Here is a 26,498-nt window from a genome sequence, read left to right as displayed (position 1 = left end):
TTTTCTGTTTTGCATATACGTTTATCGCTACCATCTATCTAAATTCCATATATATGTGTTAGTATACTGTAATGTTCTTTATCTTTCTGGCTTACTTCACTCTGTATAATGGGCTCCAGTTTCATCCATCTCATTAGAACTGATTCAAATGAATTCTTTTTAACGGCTGAATAATATTCTATGGTGTATATGTACCACAGCTTCCTTATCCATTCATCTGCTGATGGACATCTGGGTTGCTTCCATGTCCTGGCTATTATAAACAGTGCTGCGATGAACATTGGGGTGCACGTGTCTCTTTCAGATCTGGATTCCTCAGTGTGTATGCCCAGAAGTGGTATTGCTGGGTCATATGGCAGTTCTATTTCCAGTTTTTTAAGAAATCTCCACACTGTTTTCCATAGTGGCTGTACTAGTTTGCATTCCCACCAACAGTGTAAGAGGGTTCCCTTTTCTCCACACCCTCTCCAGCATTTATTGCTTGTAGACTTTTGGATAGCAGCCATCCTGACTGGCGTGTAATGGTACCTCATCGTGGTTTTGATTTGCATTTCTCTGATGATGAGTGATGTTGAGCATCTTTTCATGTGTTTGTTAGCCATCTGTATGTCTTCTTTGGAGAAATGTCTGTTTAGTTCTTTGGCCCATTTTTTGATTGGGTCGTTTATTTTTCTGGAATTGAGCTTCAGGAGTTGCTTGTATATTTTTGAGATTAATCCTTTGTCTGTTTCCTCATTTGTTATTATTTTCTCCCAATCTGAGGGCTGTCTTTTCACCTTACTTATAGTTTCCTTTGTTGTGCAAAAGCTTTTAAGTTTCATTAGGTCCCATGTGTTTATTTTTGCTTTTATTTCCAATATTCTGGGAGGTGGGTCATAGAAGATCTTGCTGTGATTTATGTCGGAGAGTGTTTTGCCTATGTTCTCCTCTAGGAGTTTTATAGTTTCTGGTCTTACATTTAGATCTTTAATCCATTTTGAGTTTATTTTTGTGTATGGTGTTAGAAAGTGTTCTAGTTTCATTCTTTTACAAGTGGTTGACCAGTTTTCCCAGCACCACTTGTTAAAAGAGATTGTCTTTTTTCCATTGTATATCCTTGCCTCCTTTGTCAAAGATGAGGTGTCCATAGGTTCGTGGATTTATCTCTAGGCTTTCTATTCTGTTCCATTGATCTATATTTCTGTCTTTGTGCCAGTACCATACTGTCTTGATGACTGTGGCTTTGTAGTAGAGTCTGAAGTCAGGCAGGTTGATTCCTCCAGTTCCATTCTTCTTTCTCAATATTACTTTGGCTATTCGAGGTTTTTTGTATTTCCATACAAATTGTGAAATTATTTGTTCTAGTTCTGTGAAAAATACCATTGGTAGCTTGATAGGGATTGCATTGAATCTATAGATTGCTTTGGGTAGAATAGCCATTTTGACAATATTGATTCTTCCAATCCATGAACACGGTATGTTTCTCCATCTGTTTGTGTCCTCTTTGATTTCTTTCATCAGTGTTTTATAGTTTTCTATGTATAGGTCTTTTGTTTCTTTAGGTAGATATACTCCTAAGTATTTTATTCTTTTTGTTGTAATGGTGAATGGTATTGTTTCCTTAATTTCTCTTTCTGTTTTTTCATTGTTAGTGTATAGGAATGCAAGGGATTTCTGTGTGTTAATTTTATATCCTGCAACTTTACTATATTCATTAATTAGCTCTAGTAATTTTCTGGACGAGTCTTTAGGGTTTTCTATGTAGAGGATCATGTCATCTGCAAACAGCGAGAGTTTCACTTCTTGTTTTCCTATCTGGATTCCTTTTATGTCTTTTTCTGCTCTGATTGCTGTTCTAATGTCTATACTTTTTTAGTTTTGTATTAGCCAAAATCATTTATCTTTTAAAAATAGACATAATTATAAGAGTCTTTTGAATATAAGAGATTTGTTGTAGTCTTTGCTATTTTTCATAGTTATATTTCATTTTTGCTATGTAAAATATGAACATTTGCCTCTTAAATTAGGAAATAACTTTTTGTAAAATGATAGGTTATGTAGAAAAAGATGCCTTATGTTTATGTAGTTATCTCACTTTTATAATTGAGATTTAAAATTATAACATTTATATAATTTATGTTATCAGGAAATACTACACATAAAGCATTTATATCCTTTATTGAAAACATGTTCCTATAAATACAAGCAAATATGCATTACAAATGAGTCAGTTATTTTATTTCACAGAGTATATCATCATAAACAATTTTTATTTTCCTTGGTAGACATTTGAACTGAATTTACTATTTATATAAGCTTAAAAATGACTGTTGTTAGAAAATAATATACATCTACATTATCTTTAGTCTCTTTTTTCTAAGCAACTATCAGTTATACACATTTTTGAAACTTTATGTTATAGAGAAATTTGAACATGCACAAAAATAAAATAACATACTCCTAAGCACCCATCTCCATCAACTTTTATCCAACCCTGCTCCATCTACACCACTGGATGCTGTTCTCTTCCTTGTATATTGAAGAAAATCTAAAACACCATATTATTTAATCTGTAAATATATTTCAGTGTTTTAGAAATTTTTTTCTAACATATATAGATAAATTACTGTATACTAAATTACCCCACATATGAAAAGTAAAAATGATGGATTTTTTTTTTTTACAGTTTTTAGTGCTACTATTTACATTAACTTGTTAAAATTATGATTGTAGCCAGTTGATGATAAAGAATTAGCAAATAATTCACTTTAGACTTTTCTTGTAATAGTTTCAAAGCCAGTGTTTTGGACCATTATTGTGCTATGATCTGTTAGTAGCCATGCATCCAAGAAAAGGTTTTGTTGTCAGGAAATCTGGCAAATTCTTAATATTATGCTCTTGAAGAGCAGAAAGCAGTTTAGCTTAGTAAAGTCTTGGGTAGCAAAGAAGTCCTTCCTTACTATAAGTCTTATAGTAAAGAAGCTTGTTTGACTTTGTTTAAACCCAGTATTTTCTGATAATTCTATAGTAGTTTCCACCTGCAATGAGGGAGACCTGGGTTCGATCCCTGGGTTGGGAAGATCCCCTGGAGAAGGAACGGCTACCCACTTCAGTATTCTGGCCTGGAGAGTTCCATGGACAGCATAGTCCATGGGTCGCAAAGAGTTGGACACGACTGAGCAACTATCGCTTTGACCATGTACCTTTTAATCCTCCATCCTGTAAATACTTCTGAATGTCTCTCTGGAAGTTAATGTTCTAGAGAACAAGTTTGGAATCATTGCTCTGCCTACAGCATCCCAAAGAACTAACCATAGACCAACTGAAGGTTCCTCAGCTCCAGAACAGAATCACTTGAATAAAAATGTCCTCCAAAGGAGCAGAATAGGTATTTTTTAAAACAAGATGCATAGATAATTTACACTTTGGAAGTTACTGTATTATTCAGTTGCAACAGTCATTTATTTTGATGACAGTCTTTCTTCATAACTGAAATCAAGAGATTGTGCCCAGACGTTGTGCCTGTGCTTTAAATTGCTGCTAAATTTTCAGAAATTTGTTGTGCCAATTCAGGAAGCATTTAAAAAGATTTAAAAAGCATTTTCCAATTTCATGAATTCATTCTGTGGGCATAAAATCAATCTTAATGTGTTGTCAGTTTAAGCTATCTCTTTTCTTCACTTCAGCTCATGATAAAATTCCAAAATCTTTATTTCTTTACTGATTCCAATCAGTAAAACTTTAATAGATGTTATATCAAATATCTGGCTAATACGAGAATCTATTCACTTTAATTAAAGAATAATGTAGATTTTTTTCCTACTATTATTTTGGGTCTCATATATACTGCTGATAATAGTAATGCTAGTATTTTAACTGTTAGGTACCAAGGAGTGGCAGTTACTATATTTGGACCTACTTGCACAAAGTCAATGAGAGGAGTGTAATTTTATGATATTTATGTGTTGCAATTAATATGATGGTCTACTGGCCATAGTTCAGTATACCATTGATCAAAATTTCCATGCCTAAAATGTGAGTGAGCTGGTAACATTTTTTTAAAAATCAGACATTGAAAGAAATTAATTTTCTTCATGTAATTCGTGAGTATCTATATATTTGTCTTCAATAAACCCATCATCATCTACCACAAAAGAATGTAGTTGTTCAAATATTACTGTAGTTTCTTCAGAGTTTGTGTCTGGTATCTGTGAAGGAGAGCTTGGATTTCCAGTAAAACCATCTTCATAGGTTTCTGCTTCATGCTCTTCCAGACGATGATGATTGTAACTAAGCAGAAAATTATACCATACTGGACATTTGATAGCAACTGAAATGAGGAGTGAAGTCATCACTACAGTGATGACAACACCGACAAGAAAAGCCCAGCTTTTTCCATGAGATTCATGTTCTTAAATGGAATAATGAGAAAGAAAGGATGGGAGAGGAATTTTGTTAAATTAACAAAAATAAAATAATCATAATTACATATCCTAATAACTCCCCAATATTGGTATTAGAAGTAAATATACATGATCTTACTTAAGCAAAAGTTACTAAAACTGCAGTAAATATATTTCATATTGTGGTGCAAGAATACCTTTTTTCAAAATAACTACCTGTCTTTGCATTGTTTATCCATTCACTCAGAAACATTATTGATTTATACTTGTTAAGTATTGTGACTTAACTAGTTAATACCAAGACTCAGAGAAGTTAAATAATTTGCATAATGGCATTTGACTGATAACTAGCAGAGCCTACTTAAGAAACCCAATATTTTGTTAATCTTTTCTTGAGTGGAGGAATTGTTCTTTTACACTGTTACAAGAAATTTAAAATGAGAAAAATGAGAACTCTCTCAGTTTATTTAGTATGCTGTCCTCAGCAATATTAATATTCAAAACATACATTACCTGAATTTCTTGTCAAGTTGTTCAAAGAGTTATTAAATGTTGAATTGCAAATGGACTGAAAATGAATGTGAAGGTCTTCAGTTATAGATGAAGGAAATTTTGAGTAACATTCAGCCTTGTAAGGCACTGTTTTGATGTTGTAGCACTTCACGATATCTGGATAACTACACATGGTGATGCTCTCATTTTCTAGTAGATTAGAAAAAATAAGATTTATTATGGAAAATAAGATTATTATGGTTAATAAATATTATGGTTAAACATCTTATAATTTTTTACCTGGAACTTTTTTGACATATCTGTCATTAAAGGTATAAGAAAGAAGCTAATTGTATTTGCCTAGCAACGAAATGAAGAAAGATGCCTATTTCTGTCTATTAAGTTATTTTATAGATACAGTTTAAGTGCAGTTCTTGTGTATTGTTCAGTTTGTCTGTGTTAGTAAAGTAAAGATGTTATGATTTAGATTGTGGTAAGCATCTGGAACATGGTATGTAGTTTAGAAAGTAGGGTACCTACTTCTACCTACTCTCTGACAGGATATCCTTAGAAAAGAAGTACTTTTAAAAATTACAATATTTAGGAAACAAGCTAGATGTCCATTGGCAGATGAATGGATAAAGAAATTGTGGTACATATATATATATATATATATATATATATATATATAATGGAATATCATTCAGCCATAAAATGGAATGCATTTGAGTCAGTTCTAGTGAGGTGGATGAACCTAGAGCCTATTATACAGAGTGAAGTAAGACAGAAAGAGGAAAACAGATTTCACATATTAACACATATATGGAGAATCTAGAAAAATGGTATTTTCGGGGTAGAAATAAGAGACGTATACATAGAGAACAGACTTTAGACATAGCAGGGGAAGGAGAGTGTGGGACAAATTGAGAGAGCAGCATTGACATATGTACGCTTAGTTCAGTTCAGTTGCTCAGTTGTATCCGACTCTTTGCGACCCCATGAATCGCAGCATGCCAGGCCTCCCTGTCCATCACCAACTCCCGGAGTTTACTGAAACTCATGTCCATCGAGTCAGTGATGCCATCCAGCCATCTCATCCTCTGTCGTCCCCTTCTCCTCCTGCCCCCAATCCTTCCCAGCATCAGGGTCTTTTCCAATGAGTCAGCTCTTCACATGAGGTGGCCAAAGTACTGGAGTTTCAGCATCAGTCATTCCAATGAACACCCAGGACTGATCTCCTTTAGGATGGACTGTTTGGATCTCCTTGCAGTCCAAGGGACTCTCAAGAGTCTTCTCCAACACCGCAGTTCAAAAGCATCAATTCTTTGGCACTCAGATTTCTTCACAGTCCAACTCTCACATCCATGTCCAACTCTCACATTTTCCAGTGGTCTCACATGACCACTGGAAAAACCATAGCCTTGACTAGACGGACCTTTGTTGGCAAAGTAATGTCTCTGCTTTTTAATATGCTGTCTAGGTTGGTCATCACTTTCCTCCCAAGGAGTAATGTAAAGTAGATAGCCAGTGGGAGGCTGCTGTGTGGGCACAGGGAGCTCAGCCTGGTGCTCTCCCTGGAGCACCGGGAGCTCAGCCTAGGGGGTGGGATGGAATGGGGGGTAGGGGGAGGTTCGGGGGGGACATACGTGTGTTTGTGGATGATTCACCTTGTATGGCAGAAGCCAGCACAATATTGTAAAGCAATCGTCCTCCAATTAAAAATAAATTTAAAAACAGTAAAAGAAAGTTAGTCTTGTGTGTTGAAACTGCAAACAGTATGCAGAGTGACAGTTTCATCTTACATATGTAGAACGTTAAAGCTTCTTCTCTTCTTTTTTTCTGGAGAGGCAGAGGGAGAGCTTGTATTCAGCAGTTGCTTTTCAGTGTTTCTCCTGTTTACATTAAACAGGAGTAGTTTCCTTTGCTTTAAGACTTGAAATGAGAGACACTTCTAGGGTGGAACAAGCCAAAATCAATCATTTTGGTTTTAACTAATTTAAATTATGAATGCTTACCTAGTGTCACATTCGATGTCTTCAACCAGTTTTGCAAGTTCAGTAGACTACAGGAGCAGTTCCATGGATTTCCATACAAAATTATGAATTCCAGATGAAACAGTTGTGGTACATCAAAATAGCTTATCAAATTGCCTTGCAAATTCAGTAGTATCAGGTTTTTAAGCGGCAAAAATGTATCAGGATTCAGTTGAACTATTTTGTTTTGGCAGAGATATAACTTTTTCAGTTTATGTAATCCTGTAAAGGCACCCTGTTGAATTGTGTCGATGGAGTTTCTACAGATATTTAAAATTTCTAGATTGGACAGGTTACTGAAACAATTATTGAGTAGGATATTGACTTTGTTCTCAATCAAATAGAGCTCATTGAGTAAAAAATATGTCTGTAGAACTCTTGTGTCTGTAATATTTAGAGTAATTTGATTATAACTGAGGTCAAGTATAGTAACATTTTTATTGATATTTGCTGGAATCAAAGAATAATTCTTTGCACTAGAATTACATTTGACTTCCTAAAAAAGAGAAAATTAGAAATGCATTAATAAGGAAAAATATTGACAAAATTTCCCAAATTTTCATATCTAGGCAATTAGACATTGGAAAGAAATTTTTTTAGGAAAAAAGTCTACTGTATAAGACTTTGATGTTAAAATATGTAAAAAGATAAAGCAAATACTCCTTTTAAAAATTGGGATGGAGTGTTGAAGATTAAGGCAATTCTGATGTCATATAAGTATCTTCCAACAGTTAGTAAATAATTATTATTAAAAGAATATTGATATACTACCATCTATATATGTGGCAATAAATGGTAAATAATTCTGTTAATTTATTTAGTATTTTAGTATGCAAGATTGATGTTTATAGTGAGAAAGTAATGTAAAAATATATAATTTTTAAAAATCAGTAGAGCTACCAACATTACATCTAAGATTATTAAATAATTAAAAAACAATATTTGGTATATAACTGTATAGGGTTAACAACTCAAACTTTGGTATTTTAAAAGAAAATATCTTGTAATAGAAATTGAGCCATGTGTTAAAGTCAGCGACAAGAAGTGCTTAGCCTGTGTGGATATAGATCCAGAGAAATAGTTCTTGTTTTGACTGTTTTTGCAGTTGAAATGTCCCCTGATAATAATAATAATAATAATGTAACAACAACAATTTCCCTCATTAATATGTGGTTTTTAAAGAAGTTTTCTACATTTTAAAGTGTTTTTATGTCATAACTAATCTCTGATCTTACAGTGAAATTTTATGTTATTTCTTGCTTTTAAAGAACTTAGTTTTTTCTAAAATGAAGACTGCTTTTGTCCACTTACAATCTGGCTCAGAGATCACATGTTTTGAATATACCCTACTAACTAAAGAGTTTATTTTGATAGTTTGATTTTTTTTTTTGTTTTTAAGGCCTTCAACATTTTACAATTTAAATTTACACATAGTGTACCTTTGAAAATATCTTCACTGCTTTGATTGTAAAAACTTACTGTTTTAGAAGTCTGGTTTTCTTCTGATAGTAATAGTGTGGAGAGCAGCCAAAACAAGATTGTGATGCTCCTGGTTTTCATACTGCTAACCTGATAGAAAAGAGTATTTACATCTTGTTAGGAGACTAGAACATTAGTCTTTTGAGGACATTTTGATTTCCTTTTACTCCTTTTAAGTCTATTTTTTCTTAAAATATGTAAAATAGGAAACAAGTAAAGATCCCTTCACCCTCCCTGCACTCTGATCTTAGAAACTGAAATGCTCCTGGAGAGAATGAAAGACAGTAATTTTCAGGATATCTCTTTGGTTCCTAGATCTATTGAGAGGAACTTTAAACCAACTGAAGTGGTTGTGCATTTTAAAATTTTAATATATATGCACAAAAGAAAGTCTAGAAGGATATGTATACTTATGTCTGTATATATCAATACATCTTTAAGTATATACTCATATTGCTGCTTCTTGACTTTTCGACTTTAGGCATTATCTATTCATATTATCCTTTGACTTAACATTTTGGGAGATGAGAGTCCTCAGCTTGCTTTCAAATAACTCATTACCTTCATCTTCAGTGCATCAAATATATATCTACTGTCTCTTCACTTTCCTTATCTTCAATGCATCAAATATATATCTAGTGTCTCTTCACTTTCCAAACATAGTCAGTTGTAATTGTGGTTAGATGACTGTGAAACGACTTAGCAGCAGCTGCTGCAGTTTATATAGCTCAGTTTATACTTAAGGAATGTATAAAACTGTCAAAGACTGAGCCCTGTTAACAGGATTGTTATTCTGTTCCTGCAAACTTTTTTCTTTAGTTAATTGTGTTTGTTTTCTTTTCCTGTGCTTAGGGTTTTTGCCCCCATTAATTTATACACAAACACTCTTAGCAAATCTCTCAATAGTTTATGTATATTAGATATTTTAATCTATTTCATTTGCTTGAAAAAGTCTTTGCTAGAGCCTGCTGCCATGCTCTGATATGGATGAGCTGATCACTAGGCCCTCTATGGAGTTGTTGACCTCCACTCTCCTTCTGTCTTCATTGTAGAGATTCTCTTTTGCCCTTGTTATTGGTTTCCTGTTTTCTAGAATGCCTTGTCTTGGATTACTGCCTTTTTTTCATGGAGTTTCCTGCAGTAGCTTCCTGAGAAGGTCCATAGGAGGAAATACTTTTTAGACCTTGAAAGATATTTTGGCTAGAAATTTTAAGTAGGATTTCTTAAAATTCTAAGTAGGAAATGATTTTCCCTCAAATGGTTGATGGCATTGCCCCGTTGTCTTTGGATTTCTAGTACAGTCATCCCTTGGTATCTGCAGGGGGTTGGTTTCTAGAAGCCCCTGCAGATACCAAATCTGTAGATGTTCAAGTTCCTTATATAAAATGGTGTAATGTAATGAATATACATTACAAAGGGCCTGATTTTGTATTCACAGGTTTTACTTCTGTGGATTCAACCAACCATGACTGTATTACTGTTAAGAAATGAGATGCTGTGCCATTCTAATTCTTTATCCTTTTACGTAACTTGCCACTTCTTAACCTCAAAGCTGTTTTTCTGAAGTATGTTGCTGAACAGTATTATAGAAGTTAGAGGTATATTGTATAGTGATTCAGAATTTTTAAAGATTATACTGCACTGATAGTTATTATTAAAACATTGGCTGTATTCTCTGTGCTGTACAATATAGCCTTAATGTGGCTATTCTGAAATTTCATGATCCTTTGTGAGAGTCTATTTTTGAAAGTCTATGAAATAGGTAATTGGTGGGTGGTTTCAATTGGAAAACAGTGGGAATCTTTCTGAATTATTTCATTGATGATATTGATAATTTTCTTCCCATTTAAAAAAATCTTACTTCCCTTTCCAGAACTCCTTTAATTCTAAAAGGAATTGGATCTCCTTGTATGATTTTCTAATCTTTAATGTTTATTCGTCTGCATTTCATCTCTGTGTGTTTTTGCTCTGCTCTCTGGAACTTTATCTTCAGACTCTTAAAGTTTTCTTTTTCCTGTTATCTTCTTAATTCTCAGAGCTCTTTTTAATTCTCTGAAAATTTCTTTTGTAATATACTGTCATAGGAATATATTTTCTTGTTTCTTCTTGTTGTATCTCTTGGTTTTTTCCCCCTTGAAAAGTCTTTGTGTCTTAAGGTCATGTTTTCCCAGTTTCTTTTGATAAGTATCCTTTTTATTAGAGGATTTCTTTTAAACTTCCCATATCTGTTAATATTTGGTTTAGGACTTAGATATAAGAATGGGAAATGAAAAAGCTGATTGGAAACTGCATTTATATGGTTCTTTTTTTAAAAAATATTTTCTTGATGTGGACCATTTTTAAAGTCTTATTGGATTTGTTGCAGTATTGCTCCTGTTTTATGTTTTGGTTCTTTGGCCCCCTGACCAGGGATTGAACACCACACCCCCTGGTGTAGAAGGGCAGAGTCCTAACTGCTTGACCTCCAGAGAATTCCCAGCTCTTACCCAACTTTAGACCTTACTATAGAGTGACCTTAATAGGCTGTTTTCTTGGGGCATCCCTAACGTCATTATCTTTAGATTGTTCCTTTTGGGCTGCTTAGATTCCTCAAAATGACTTTTCTGATCTACTGCCTGAAAAGGTGACACCAAGTGGCCAGCGTTCTGAGAGCTGGGTGGTGAAAAAGTTGGGTTTAACTCAGTAATTAGTATTTAACGTTATTTTCCCTGCTTTTGACATAACATCCCTGCAGTCACTTATGCCCAGATTTCATTAGTTTTATTCTCCCCAGCATAAAAAAAAAAAAAAAAAAAAAAACCCTCATTTTTCTGCTTAGGTAGTAGGGGGACTTTACCTGACTGGGCAGTGTCTGGGAGAAAGACTTTCAGCTGTTTCAGCCTCTCCTTTTCTACTTCCAGAATTCCTGGTGCTGCCAATCTCTGAGCCATCTAGGTGTTCTGCAGCATAAAACAAGTAGCTTCTCAGATTTCCCCACTGCTGGCTTCAGAAAATTTTGGTTTCCTAGTCAGTTTCCACTTAACTTTTAGCTTTCTAGTTTCTAGATTTTATTGCTGTTTCCTCTTCTATTCATTTTGTCATTTTAAGTTTCTGTACTTCATATTACCTTTTATTTTCATTTTAGTAGGTTTTTGAACAGGAGTCAATGTTAGTGGGTACATTCAACATGCCCTAACTAGAAATTGTCATTTATTTCAGTAATTCTTCTCACTAAATACTTTCCATTTAGCCATTTTATTCATGACCTTAATGTTTCTTATTTTTATTTGTTTTCTTAAAATCAATGTTAGACACTTCTGCATAAAGCAACTATCCTCCAATAAAAATTAATTTTAAAATTATCTATTAATTAATATTAAAAAGAAACTGCTGCAAATGAGCTGTTTGAAAGGGTATGAATATGTTATATTATTATCATCTTTAGTGATTTTTAAAAATTTAGTCTTTTGAGCCTTCTTATAGCACTTAGTATAATCAGTTGCTTATGATTTTTTAGGGCAGTTTATTCCTTCAAAGCAGGGAGTAAGAAACTACTGTTAACAAGGTTCATTTCAAGTTACTAAAGTGTGTTGTCACATTGGCAATGAGGAATTTATTGTTATGTCAATACTGGTATATTCTAATTAACGTCCTCATTGCCTTCCTCACTGATCCGTTTATGTTAATTCCCTTTCCAATTTCTTTCCATGGCTAAATCAAAATTATAAGAGAAAGCCACTGTTCTCCTAGATTTTGCAATTTGAATGTAGATCATAACAACATCCCTTTTAGAGCCAGAAATGATTTCAAGCTATCACTTATGCCAGACCACTGCCCACGAAAGGGGACCCCTAAATCATGTATAAAAGGTACGTGCCCGTGTGTAGTGATCCCTCGGAGTTAGTGTGCAACCTCCGCAGTGGTTTGTTCTGGTATTTCTCAGTGGTGTAGTGAACTTCTTACTGATGTTTTTGTAGGATGCCCTTGTGAGTAATATAGAGGTAAGGGAGAAGTTCCTTTTTTTTTAGAGATAAACAGGATAAGGATGAATAAAGGAAGCTGATAATCTATAAAGAAAAGGGTTGACACGAAATAGAAGCAGCTAGAAAAGGTATTGGAGGTCAGGTAGGATTGTGAGACTGTGGAAATGGAGACAGGATTGTCATGTATTTATTATATTTTATCAGCTACTTTATACTATTATGCTTAAATGGATAAAATCATAAGGGTTAGAAAAGGAATCCTTTTTAATTTATATTTGATAAATTTTAGAGTTAGAAAAGGCACATACTCAGAGCTTAAGGTAGATTTTGTTCAAGAAAACAGTCAAAAAATCTAAAGCATTGGTAGGTCTAAAGCTATGAAATGCATTGATTGAGCCACACTAGCCATGGGGCTTTTCTTGTATTTGTACATCTTTTGAGAGGGAAAAGATTGATAAAGGGGATTGATGTTGACTGTCACAACACTACATAGACAAATCCTTAGACAGAAACATTTGCTAACAAATCCTTAAACAGACACAATGGCCATCTTGAAGAAATCAAATTGATGAAATAAATAGCTGATAGCAGAAATTATTCTTGAGTCAGTTTACCCTATTTAAAAAGTTGATTTAAAAGGAAAAGTTATTATTGCTTTTTTCTCACTTCAGATTTTTTTCTCAATTTGAAATTTATTTTGAAATGATATTTTGGTTTGAGTTTAGTGATTAATAAGTGGAGAACAAATGGAATATCAGGTTTTTAAAAAAAATTGTTTTACAAGATTAAATGTTCTTTTATATAGCCTATACCCTATATTATAGGAAAAGAGATTTACACAAAAGGAAATGGTATATATTGAGAAAGAAACAGTGTTCTTCTTAGCACAGTTTCAAGTGTGAATTTCTGAGGTTTTGATCATGTACTTTATATGACTATTATATTCTCTGAAATAAAAAGATACTGCTGTTATTTTGGCTTGGTTAAAGTGTGTATACTGTAATACAGTTTTTCAATTAAATATTTTAGATATTTATACCAGAATTCAATGTATTTATAGTAAGGTATTAATAACTCACAGTTAACTTTTCTCTTGTAATTTCATAGAACTAACTTTCTATTTTTTTTTTCAAATTTAAAAAGTTTTATAATGGAAAATTTCAAGGAAAAAACTTCTCAGGAAAAAATCGTCACCCAGTTTTAACAGTTATCACCTATTATCCAGTCTTTTTTCATCTTATAAATTTGTTTTTAGGTTAATGTCACTTCCGATTGCTCTGTGATTAATATATTTCAAAATTAAAAGATCTTATAAATTTGATTGGCTCAATGAAATCTTCCTCCCCCCAAATTACTTTGCTTTACATTATTACTCTATTTGGAAAAGATTTTTTGGCCGTGCCCAGCTTTGTATTTCTAAGATAGCTGTTATGAATATACAATTATATTTTCTGCTCTTTCATCACTTATTAAAGATAAAGATTTTTATGTAGACTTAAGCTTAAATATGATTTTAAAAAATTCAACAACAATCACCAAACCTATAAATATATAGGATCTTACCTTTCCTTTTTTCTTTTGTCTCTGAGACTGGTGTGTAAGGAATCTGCTGTCTTTCTTCTACGCCATTAAAAAAAAAAGCATGTCATGTGATTTATTTCACTTTGTCTTAACCTTTGTACTCACTGAACAGGTGGAAGAAAAAACAAGCTAGACTTCCTTAGCAAAAGATTGACTCTAAGAATAATTCTTAAAGTCATCTTTGACTTTTTTAATATAACAAGTAAGGTGGCTTTAGCTTAATCTTTGTGTTTCTTAATTTCTCTTGAGAAATTTAAATATAAACAAATTTACCTTGTGAGTTAAAGTATATAATATTGAGAATGCATAATTTGAAAGATGCATTGCTAAAGTTATTTAAATGTTAGTCCTAAAGGTATTTTATATTTTGAAAGACTCAAGTTGAAAAGATTGCACCAAGTTTTATATTCCAGTGAGCTTCACCTTTGTTGTTTACTCATTTTATAACACCATCATTGGTGGTTTTACTGCCAAGTTATAACAGGAGCAGACTGCTCAAAGCATCAAAAGACCCACCCCTTGGCCATTATGTGGCCCTCAAAGAATCCATACCTTCCTTGTGCTTCCTTGTGTAACTTCCCCTGTGTAAAGTGGAATACTTTACAATATTCGTTCCCATCTGATTGTAGTAGATCTATCAGATAAAAACATAGTTAAAATTCATTGTTGGTAGTAAGTAATATGGGGTTCAGAATGAGTTAATTCTAACAGATTTAACTCAGTATCCCTAATCTGTGAAACAAAGAGATTGAAATAGATGTTCTTTTATGTTTGAAATTTCTGTGAGTGCATCAGTTCAGTTCAGTTCAGTTGCTCAGTCGTGTCCGACTCTTTGCGACCCCATGAATCGCAGCACACCAGGCCTTCCTGTCCATCACCAACTCCCGGAGCTTACTGAAACTCATGTCCATCGAATCTGTGATGCCATCCAGCCATCTCATCCTCTGTCGCCCCCTTCTCCTCCTGCCCCCAATCCCTCTCAGCATCAGGGTCTTTTTTCAGTGAGTCAACTCTTCGCATGAGGTGGCCAAAGTATTGGAGTTTCAGCTTCAGCATCAGTCCTTCCAATGAACACCCAAGACTTATCTCCTTTAGGATGGATCTCCTTGCAGTCCAAGGGACTCTCAAGAGTCTTCTCCAACACCACAGTTCTCTTTAGGTTGGATCTCCTTGCAGTCCAAGGGACTCTCAAGAGTCTTCTCCAACACCACAGTTCAAAAGCATCAATTCTTTGGTGCTCAGCTTTCTTCACAGTCCAACTCTCACTCACATCCATATATGACCACTGGAAAAACCATAGCCTTGACTAGATGGACCTTTGTTGGCAAAGTAATGTTTCTGCTTTTTAATATGCTGTCTAGGTTGGTCATAACTTTCCTTCCAAGGAGTAAGCATCTTTTAATTTCATGGCTGCAATCACCATCTGCAGTGATTTTGGAGCCCAAAAAAATAAAGTCTGACACTGCATACACTATTTCCCCATCTATTTGCCATGAAGTGATTGGACCGGATGCCATGATCTTAGTTTTCTGAATGTTGAGCTTTGAGCCAGCTTTTTCACTCTCCTCTTTCACTTTCATTAAGAGGCTTTTTAGTTCCTCTTCACTTTCTGCCATAAGGGTGGTGTCATCTGCATATCTGAGGTATACCCATGTAAATTGTAGCAGCAGCAGACACATTTATTATGCTACAGTAATTGAGGTTCAAAGTGAAGACATTACTTCTGTTTAGCAATGAGACAAAAATAAATAGAAATTCTAGGTTGTCTGTTTCATTATGGTTATCTTTTACTTGGTTATTATGAGATTCTGTCTATAGGAGAATTTCTGAGTTTAGATTATTTTATTAAGGTAGTAGGGCATGAGTGTGTAAAGTGTGTGGAGGATAGATATTTGGATCTATGAGGCTTAGCTAGTGATTGTGAAAACTGTTAAAAAGTTTATATTTGTATTTGAAAGAGATTGAATAGAATAATTTTATTTTAAACTTAAAGTAGAAATTTATGATATTGAAACAATTTTTCAAGCCAGCTTTTTATATGTAATCTTGAAGTATTTAGATAACTAGCATCCTACCTCTATTTTTTTCAGAATTTTTCTTTACCCTATTTATAATTGATCTTGCATAGGTAGTAAGTGCACATCACTGGTACTTTTTGTGATTATTTGATAAAGATGGTTATTGTTTGTAATTAATATCATACTACTACTTATATAATTAGGCTTGTGAAGTTCCTATTATATTCTCAAGGAAGTTAGCAGATTATTTTACAGTGTTAAAGAAGTTGATAATTTTGAAATACCAATTTTAACTAAAGCAGTAGATAAAGAAGAATTTAAGGAAAATATATCCATCTAAAGCCATGAACTTTTAAAATCAGATTGCACTGTTGATTTTCTTACTCTGCAGTGTAATCAGAGCTGTGTTACTTTTAAATGATTTGGTAAACTTCCATACAAGATTTCAAAGATATCAAAGAATTCTATAGCTAAAAGATACGTGAAAACCACTATTTTAAAATTTAACTTTCTTTTTAACCTTGAGGATATGATAACAAAAAGTACAAATGCATTCATATATATATATATATAAGACTTTAAGGATTTTCTGTGATAAACTTTGTATTTTCTTACAAGAAAGCAGAGTGGAGAATAAGAAAATAGAAGGATTTGGGGATTGAGAAGAGAAGGATGCTACAAAAGTCTATGTTGATGGGGCCAAATTTCTGTATTCATCTGTGTGCACTTCTCTGGTGGCTCAGTGATGAAGAGTCTTGTCTTCCTGCAGTGCAGGAGACACGAGTTCAATCCCTGGGTTGAGAAGATCCCCTGAGGAAGATAATGGCAACCCTGGTATTCTTGTCTGGGAAATCCCATGGACAGAGGAGTCTGGCAGGCTGCAGTCCATGGCATTGCAAAAGAGTCAGACACAACTATGCAACTAAACACCACCAGCAAAGGAGTTATCACAAACTGCAGCTGAATAACTTATAAGTGTCCTATGTAATTGAGACTGAGTAAACTTAATTGATTTTCTCTTCAATATAGTAAGAGGAATATTGCATACTTTTGATTTCAGGAAGGAAAAACAAATTAGAAGTGTAGAAGAAGAAATTGAACAGGAAAAACAAGCAGCAGAGGGTATAATCAAAAATATGTCTCCTGAAAAACAAGTCAAGTATATAGAAATGAAAACCACAAATGAGAAATTATTGCAGGTAATACTAGCTACTACTCTGTGCCGGGCTACAGCAGTCTTACTACTGAAAATATGTTCTGAGAGTGGGCAGGATTGGCATCCCCCAGAGCTTGACTACACCTACTGATCAGAGTCTTTATTTTAACAAGATGATTCATACAAACCTTTAAATTTGGGAAACATTCATCTAGAAAACTTTGTTTTCTTATATTGTATAGTGACATAACTTTTACTATATTATTCAGTTCTATGCATCATTCATTTTTGCAGATCATAAAGATATCAATACATGAAGCACTTGTTTTTTAATGAGCTTTTAATGAAAACATTAGAAGGCCATATACAACAGAGCCATATGGATATTTACTTTCTTTCCTTTCCTTGCTTCCTAATAAACACCTTTTACTTGCTATGTCCTCATTTTGAACAGCTGTTGTCCCCTAATTATGGTAAGCAACTTGGATGCCCACTGAGGGGTTACTGAAACTGCTCTCAGCATTCAGACATAATGGTGACTCAGATTTGCAAGGTATTGTTGCCCTTTCATGCCCAGATTTTCCTTAAGCAAGCAATTAAAAGAGAATTCATCCCCACAAATACCAGTGAATGTAGTTTTAGTTTCTCAGATAATCCTTTATTGACAATTTAACTTTTTATTTCAGACACAATTTATGAAACATGGTAAAACATTGATGAAAGAATGTTATAAAAATGCTGAAATAGTATCAAGGTATAGCTCATATTGCACAGGGGTTTTTGAATGGGTCTAATTGGCCCTTGAACAACTTGGGTATTAGGCACGGCAACCCCTGTGCAGTTTAAAACCTGTGTATAACGTATAGTTTGCCCTCAGTGTCTGAGGTTTCACATCCACGGATTCAACCATCTTTGGACTGAGTAGTACATATTTCTTGAAAAAAAATCTGAATGTCAGTGGACCCATGCAGTTGAAACCTGTTATGTTCAAGAGTCAATGGTAAACAGTTGAAGGGTCTTATCCCTAAGAGTGAGCCATGTAAATTGCTATAGGTCTTGGCCTTAAGAGAAAATGGTCAAAAAATATGGAAACATGGTTAAAAAGTCAAATAAAAATTATAACTTTAAACAGTAACATCATTAATTTAAAGTCTTCTGATATTTGATATTCTCAGAACACAGTGATGATTCACTGAAAAGTTCTGGCTCCCTTTTTAAAAATTCATGAAGCATTTAAAAGGTAGATCATGTTAAGGTTTTTAATAATGATGAAATAAATTGGCAAAATAGAAATAATGAATGTTAACAAATTCTAGTCAAATTATAAGATATGGGCTGAAAATGTTTACAAAAGTTACTTCAACACATATATTTGAAATGTTGATAAATAAATTATTCTTAATGTAATTTGCATATATATGTGCTTTTTTCCCTTCTTAGGAATTAGATACACTTCAGCAACAGCTAGATTCACTGAATATGAAAAAAGAGAGCTTGGAATCTGTAAGTATAAAATGAAGTAAAAGTTTTCATATTACTCAACTACAAAAGGTTTTTTCATATTACTCAGCTACAAAAGGTAATTCAGTTGAGTATATTAATGGAACTCATTCAGGTATATATTAGTAGTTTACTAACAGGAGTATAATATATTTTTTTCCCATTCAGGACTTGAACTATCCTAGTTTAGTAAAAAAGTAGATTCAGTTGGCATGGAAACCCACTCCAGTGTTTTTGCCTGGAGAACCCATGGACAGAGGAATCTGGCAGGCTACAGTCCAAGGGGTCTCAAAGAGTCGGGACATGACTGAAGCGACTTAGCACATCATGGCAGATTCAGTTATTGAGTACCTACCTGTACAAAAATCAGGGAGCCTGCTGAGCCACACAAAATCTAATGGTAATTTAAAAACATGTGAACAAGAGACTAAAAACAAATGAAGAAGGGGAGGTCAGTTCGTTAAAGATATAAAAGCTCACATTTGCTTTATTATTTATCTAAAGCATTTTAAAGTTCACAAAACATATTTGTTATAAAATATTAAATAAGATGAATGTAAAAATGCCTATTTCTTTTCTTTCTTTCTAGACAGAGTTTCTCTTATATTTGCTGAGTGCTTATGTGCTTTTTTGAGCTCTTTTTGTGTGTCACCAGCATTGTCATTTTACCTTCACAATAATCCTATAATCCTATCTTTGTTTTACTGCTGAGAAAAACCTCAAGTCGGATGTACACTGAATATGCTGTCTGCAGCTTTTCTTTTTTTTAATCTAACATTCTCTCTCAAATGTCTGTTCACATCAGCTCTTAAGATATCTCCCTCATTATTTGAAATTACTGCACTGTACTACATTGTATGATTATGTATAGCACAGCCTTGTAGATGACTAGGTTTTTCCTAGTTTTTTGAGATTATAAAACAATGTTGTAGTAAAAATATACATTTTTTACTGAGTTACTATGAGTATATCTTAAGATAAATTTCTCACATTGGGTAAAAAGTTACAAACTTCTAAAATGTTGTAACATTGCCAAATTGCCTTCTGAAAAGCTTGTTTCATTTTATACTCCTAATCCCAATGTGTGAAAGTGTGTATTTCCCCGTATATTCATTAACAGCATGCATTATCAATCCATCATTTGCATTTTTGCTGGTTTAATAATTTAAAATTATCTTACTTTAATTTTTCATTTCTTTATACAAAAGGTAGAGTATCTTTATTTGTTGACCAATGTACTCTTTTTCTGCCAACTACCGTCCCACTGTCTGTCTATCAAATCTGGCCTGCCTTTCTTGATTTCCTTTGTATTCAGGTAGCTATCATGATGATAGGACTAGTAACAATTGTACATTGACAAGATTGCTGTCACCTACCTTGCAAAAGAAATAAACATGAATATTTTGTAATCCTTCTTTTGGAAGTTTGTTATTGAAAAAATAATTTGCTTAAAAATATTAAGATGATTTTCTCTGTCCAGTTGTCTATATGTGGATACACATAATTTTTATTTTCTTTTATCTCTATCGTAATAAGAATATGCTTCAAGAAATAAGGACTACATTTAGTGTTAATATAGCCAGTTCTCAAATTCATCACCATCTTTTTTTTAGAGTGTGTAGGAGAGAGTTGGGTCTTATTTCATTGGCAGATTGAGTTTCCACAGAAAGGTGTAAGGTATAACCTTGCTTTTTGTGTTTGTATTGATGCCACTCTTCTTTGGCATTACTATATATATGCCTAAAATTACATGAATTTAAAGAAATGTACAATATTCTCAAATGAAGAAAAAGTAAATCCTAATTCTGTTTAACTAGATTTCCTTTGTGAGGTTTTTTTTTGGGGGGGGCGGGGGAGCGGGGGGACTTGTTTTTTTAAAATTAATTTATTTTTTAATGGAATGATAATTGCTTTACAGAATTTTTCTGTTTTCTGTCAAACCTCAACATGAATCAGCCATAAGTATACATATGTCCCCTCCCTCTTGAACCTCCTATCTCCCTCCTCATCCCACCCCTCTAGGTTGATACAGAGTCCCTGTTTGAGTTCCTTGAGACATACAGCAAATTCTCATTGACTGTCTATTTTACATATGGTAATATAAGTGTCCATGTTACTCTCTCCATACATCTCACCCTCTCCTTCCTTCTCCCTGTGTCCATAAGTCTGTTTCTCCATTGCTGCCCTGCAAATAAATTCTTTGGTACCATCTTTCTAGATTCTGTATATGCGTTAGTGTATGATATTTATCTTTCTCTTTCTGACTTACTTCACTCTGTAAATAGGCTCTAGGTGCATCCACCTCATTAGAACTGACTCAAATGTGTTCCTTTTCATGACTGAGTAATATTCCATCATGTATATGTACCACAACTTCTTTATCCATTCATCTGTCAGTGGATATCTAGGTTGCGTCCATGTTCTAGCTATTGTAAATAGTGCTGCAGTGAACATTGGGGTACATGTGTCTTTTTCAGTTTTGGTTTCCTCAGGGTATATGCCTGGGAGTGGGAATCCTGGGTCATGTGGTAGTTTTATTCCTAGTTTTTTAAGGAATTTCCATGCCATCTTCCATAGTGGCTGTATCAATTTACATTCCTACCAACAGTGCAAGAGGGTTTGGAGAAAAGGGAACCCTCTTTTCTCCAGAGGGTTCACTTTTCTCTATACCCTCTCCAGCACTTACTGTTTGTAGCCTTTTTGATGATGGCCATTCTGATAAGTGTGAGATGATATTTCATTGTAGTTTTGATTTGCATTTCTCTTAATAATGAATGATATTGAACATCTTTCCATGTGTTTGTTAGCCATCTGTATGTCTTTTTTAAAGAAATGTCTGTTTAGGTCTTTTCCCCACTTTTTGATTGGGTTGTTTGTTTTTGTGGTGTTGAGTTGTATGAGCTGCTCGTGTATTTTGAAAATTAATCCTTTGTTAGTTGTTTCATTTGCTATTATTTTCTCCCATTCTGTGGTTTGTCTTTGCACCTTGCTTATAGTTTCCTTTGCTGTGCAAAAGCTTTTAAGTTTAACCAAATCCCACTTGTTTACTTTTGTTTTTATTTCCATTACTCTCTGAGGTGGGTCTTAGAGGATCTTGCTTTGATTTATGTCATCAAGTGTTCTGCCTATGTTTTCCTCTAAGAGTTTTATAGTTTCCAGTCTTACATTTAGGTCTTTAAACCATTTTGAGTTCATCTTTCTGTATGATGTTAGGAAGTGTTCTCACTTCATTCTTTTGCATGTAGCTGTACAGTTTCCCAGCACCACTTTTGAAGAGGCTATCTTTGCCCCATTGTCAAAAATATAGTTTTGACGAAATATTTACAAAATATACAGATATATGCAAAGGTATATTCTTGCCTCCTTTGTCAAAATTAAGGTACCCATAGGTGTACCTTATAGGTGCATGGGTTTATTTCTGGTCTTTCTATCTTGTTCCATTGGCCTATGTTTCTGTTTTTTTGCCAGTACCATACTATTTTGATGACTGTAGCTTTGTAGTATAATCTGAAGTCAGGAATGTTGATTCCTCCAGCTCCATTCTTCTTTCTCAAGGCTGCTTTGGCCATTTGGGGTTGTGTTTCCATATGAAATGTGAAATTTTTTGTTCTAGTTATGTAAAGATGCCATTGGTAATTTGATAGGGATTGCATTGAATCTGTAGACTGCATTTGGTAGTGTAGTCATTTTCACAATATTGATTCTTCCTACCCAGGGACATGAATATCTTTCCATCTGTTTGTGTTGTCTTTGATTTCTTTCACCAGTATCTTATAATTTTCTATATACAGTTATTTTTGCTTCCTTAGATAGGTTTATTCCTAGATATTTTATATGTTTTTGTTGCAATAGTGAATTCCTTAATTTTTATTTCTGATTTTTCATTGTTAGTATATAGGAATGCAAGTGATTTCTATGTATTGATTTTGTATCCTGTGACTTTGCTAAATTTACTGGTTAGCTCTAGTAATTTTCTGATAGTATCTTTACGGTTTTCTATGTATAGTATAATGTCATCTGCAGACAGTGAGAGCTTTACTTCTTCTTTTCTGATTTGGATTCCTTTTATTTCTTTTTTGAAATAAATTTTTTATTTCACTCTTTTTGGCATTAGTACATATATGCCTAAAACTGCATGAATTTAAAGAAATGTTACAATATTCTCTCTCTTTTTTTTTTTTACTGGCTTTATTTTTATTTATTTATTTATTTTTTATTAGTTGGAGGCTAATTACTTCACAACATTTCAGTGGGTTTTGTCATACATTGATATGAATCAGCCATAGAGTTACACGTATTCCCCATCCCGATCCCCCCTCCCACCTCCCTCTCCACCCGATTCCTCTGGGTCTTCCCAGTGCACCAGGCCCGAGCACTTGTCTCATGCATCCCACCTGGGCTGGTGATCTGTTTCACCATAGATAATATACATGCTGTTCTTTCGAAACAACAACAATGTTTTGAAAGAACAATATTCTCAAATGAAGAAAATGTAAATCCTAATTCTGTTTAACCTTAGCTGGATTCCTTTGTGGGTTTTTTGGTGGACGGTGGTGGACTTGTTCTTTAAAACAACATTATGTCAAATATCAGTCACCGAGTATTTATTTAATATCTGCTGTATGCTCACTACTGTGCTAAGTATTGTTGGTTCAGTTCATAGGGGTGTAAAAAAAAATCAGGTGAAGGATCAACATGAGCTTGAGTCTTCAGGAATGGTTTTATCAAGATGAAATTTGAACATGTCTATAAGTGGTTAAGTAAAATGGAAGGGGAAGATACTGTGAAGAGGAATACCTCAAAATGTCTGCATTTTTTTCTATTGATGTTTTATTATCATGACTTTTCATCTAAAGCTAATATATATTGTTAAGTTGGTACAAAAGTAATTGTGGCTTTGAATTGTTGAAATTTGCCATTTGATATTGGAATATGTTCTTAAATAAATGTGATTATGTTATACATCATTTTATTAATTTTTTTTGTTATACATCATTTTAATGCATATTTCTCACTTCATGTTTTCTTGCTAATGACTTATCGCTTGCTATTTATTTTATATTTATTTTAGAATATAGAAATGATATTAGACAAAAAGCAAATTGGAGCAGTTTTTTTAATTCGAGTTCAAAATGGGTCATAAAGCAGCAGACACAACTCACAACATCAGCGTTGCATTTGACCCAGGAATTGCTAACAGACATACAGTGCAGTGGTGATTCAAGAAGTTTTGCAAAGAAGATAAGAGCCTTGAAGATGAGGAGTGCAGTGGCCAGCCATTGGAAATTGACAACAACCAATTGAGACCTATCATCATAGCTGATCCTCTTATATCTACACAAGAAATTGCCTAAGAACTCATCATCAACCATTCTACAGTCATTCAGCGTTTGAAGCAAACTGGAAACGTGAAAAAGTTTGATAAGTGGGTGCCTTGTGAACTGACCAAAAATCAAAAAAATCATCATCCTGAAGTGTTGTCTTCTCTTATTCTATGCAACAACAATGAGCTATTTCTTGATTGGATTGTGACATGCAATGAAAAGTGAATTTTATGTGACATCTGGTGACAACCAGTTCAGTGGTGGGACTGAGAAGAAGCTTCAAAGCACTTCCCCAAACCAACCTTACACCGTAAAAAGATCTTAAGTCACTGTTTGGTGGTCTGCAGCCCATTTGATCCTTTACAGCTTTCTGAGTCCAGGAAGGATTCAACATAAAGGACCCAATTCTTTGCCATGACAATGCCCGACCCCATGTTGCACAACCAATGCTTCGAAAGTTGAACAATTTGGACTATGTAGTTTTGCCTCATGCACCATATTCACCTGACCTTTCACCAACCGACTACCACTTCTTCAAGCATTTCAACTTTTTATAGCGAAAATGCTTCCACGACTATCAGGAGGCAGAAAATGCTTTCCAAGAGCTAGTTGAATCCTGAAACATGGATTTTTATGCTACAGGAATAAACAAACTTTTTTCTCATTAGCAAAAATGTGTTGTTCCTATTTTCATTCATAAAGATGTGTTTGAGCTTAATTATGATTTAAAATTCATGGTCCAAAACCGCAATTACTTCTGTACCAACCTAATACTTAAGCTGTGTATATAATCCTTGGCCTATGAACTTTCAGACATTTCCTCTTGTTCACTTTTTCTGTTTTTTATTATTCTTTCTCTTTTGCTTTCAAAAAGGAGGAGCTCTTCCCTCTTAAAAATCTTGTTAGCGCTGTGGGCCTGGTTTCAGATATTAGCATTAACTTTTATTTTTGTTAGAAAAATTCTTTAGATCTCGGATAATCAATTTTCACATCTGAAAAACAATTAATGGTACTGTCTTAACAGAGTTGCTTTGAGTGTTAAGAGAATATGAAGTATAAAGTCTATACTTTATACATAAGTACATATACTTATGTATAAAGTATATATATAAGGTACGTAAAGAATTTGAAGTATAGTGCCTGCCACAGAGTACATGCTCAATAAATAGTAGCTTCAAATGTCATTTTCATTATAATCGCCACTAACACCCCTAGCTCTTTTTATTTTCTTTTGAAATTATCCTATCCCTTACTTTCTCTTTATGAACAGTAGGACAGTGGTGAATACATGGTAATTTTACTACTCATTTCTGCTAGTTTCCTAGTGCTGCTGTAATAAAGTGTTACAAACTGAGTGACATAAAACAACAGAAGAAATATTCTAATACTTCTCGAGGCTAAAGGTCTTAAAATCAAAGTATCAGCAGAGACTTGCTTCCTCTGGAACACTAGGTAGAATCCTTCCTTGCCTATTCCTAGCTTCTGGTGCTGGCTGTCAATCCTTGGTATTTGCTCCTTAACTTGTATCTGTATCACTCTATTCTTTGCTGGTGTCATCAAATGGCATTCTCCTCATGTATCTCTGTTTGTGTGTGTGTATGTATGTATCTCTGTTTTTATCTTCATGTATCTCTGTTTTTATCTTTTCCAATAAAGACAGCAGTTATACTGGATTAAGGTTCACCTTAATGACCTCAAGATATCAGAACTTAATTAAATCTGCACAGACTGCATTTCAAATTAAGTCACGTTCATAGGTGCTGGAGATTAGGTCTTCAACGTATATTTTTGGGGGGATATAATTCAACCTATAACATTGTAGGAAAGCATATATATGATCTATTTAGGGAAAATATCTTCCCTCTATAGATCAGTTCTTTGGACTTTGAATTGAATTTTGTGGTTCAAGTTATACATATATCGTTTTGTTTTCTTTATTATCTTCCCACTGGTAGAGATGTCTGTATCTTTGTTTAGGTCTTATATTTAGAAAGTAAAACTAAAGTTACCACCTTCTTGTGAATCTTAGACTGAATAGCTTACAAACGTATATAGGGATTTATTTTTATTCTTCAGTATTTAGAATTTGTAGCATTCTTGAGTATTCTAGATACTTGATATCTCTATTTAAGGAAGCTGGTAGTTTAAATTTGTCCTTAGTTATAAACTGAAAACTATTTGAATAGTTTTTGATAAAATACTAAAATTATTTGTTTAAATTCTGTTTAGGAAATAGCACACTCCCAGGTTAAACAGGAGGCTGTATTGCTACATGAAAAACTTTATGAGTTGGAGTCCCATCGAGATCAGATGATTGCAGAAGACAAAAATATGGGATCTCCAATGGAAGAAAGAGAGAGATTGCTCAAGCAGGTAGGAAAAACAAACATACTTATTTTAAAATGTCAGGATTTGGTAAATGTATCCATTTGTTTTATTTAAGGCATATGCATTGAACAGAAAGCCAATAAGCTTATTTAAAAAACAAAACAGTGAAAAGCAGACTCCACCTAAATTAATATGAACTGCTTGACCAAGAAAATCTAGATAAAAGTAATTTCTAACATAAAG

The 26,498-nt window shown here is 33.8% G+C and overlaps 2 protein-coding genes across 4 annotated transcripts in view; one reads left to right on the top strand and one right to left on the bottom strand.

Moving 5' to 3' along the window:
* IFT74 (intraflagellar transport 74) overlaps positions 1-26,498 on the top strand; it is a 99,440-nt gene that overhangs the window by 21,915 nt on the left and 51,027 nt on the right. For all 3 annotated transcript variants that reach the window (XM_065907882.1, XM_065907881.1, XM_065907883.1), the window contains 3 exons: positions 17,008-17,146; positions 18,544-18,606; positions 26,157-26,300. In XM_065907882.1, the coding sequence (XP_065763954.1) occupies positions 17,008-17,146; positions 18,544-18,606; positions 26,157-26,300 (346 nt within the window). The remainder of the gene's footprint in view (positions 1-17,007; positions 17,147-18,543; positions 18,607-26,156; positions 26,301-26,498) is intronic.
* LRRC19 (leucine rich repeat containing 19) lies at positions 1,842-14,009 on the bottom strand. Its single transcript, XM_065907884.1, has 5 exons — positions 13,912-14,009; positions 8,387-8,476; positions 6,890-7,403; positions 4,896-5,084; positions 1,842-4,390 (listed from the first exon to the last, which is right to left on the bottom strand). The coding sequence occupies exons 2-5, from the start codon at positions 8,465-8,467 to the stop codon at positions 4,062-4,064; spliced, it is 1,113 nt and encodes a 370-aa protein (XP_065763956.1). The 5' UTR covers positions 8,468-8,476; positions 13,912-14,009; the 3' UTR covers positions 1,842-4,061.

The sequence above is a fragment of the Muntiacus reevesi genome, chromosome 17 (genome assembly GCF_963930625.1).
Source record: "Muntiacus reevesi chromosome 17, mMunRee1.1, whole genome shotgun sequence".
Lineage (NCBI taxonomy): Eukaryota > Metazoa > Chordata > Mammalia > Artiodactyla > Cervidae > Muntiacus > Muntiacus reevesi.
This window is presented reverse-complemented; position numbering and strand designations above follow the sequence as displayed.

Excerpts from the sequence above, each read along its gene's own strand:
- LRRC19 (XM_065907884.1), bottom strand. The coding sequence starts at position 8,467 with ATGAAAACCAGGAGCATCACAATCTTGTTTTGGCTGCTCTCCACACTA. Across the intron at positions 5,085-6,889 it reads GACATCGAATGTGACACTAG|AAAATGAGAGCATCACCATG; the intron begins GTAAGCATTCAT and ends CTAATCTACTAG. Across the intron at positions 4,391-4,895 it reads CAACTTGACAAGAAATTCAG|AACATGAATCTCATGGAAAA; the intron begins GTAATGTATGTT and ends ATTCCATTTAAG.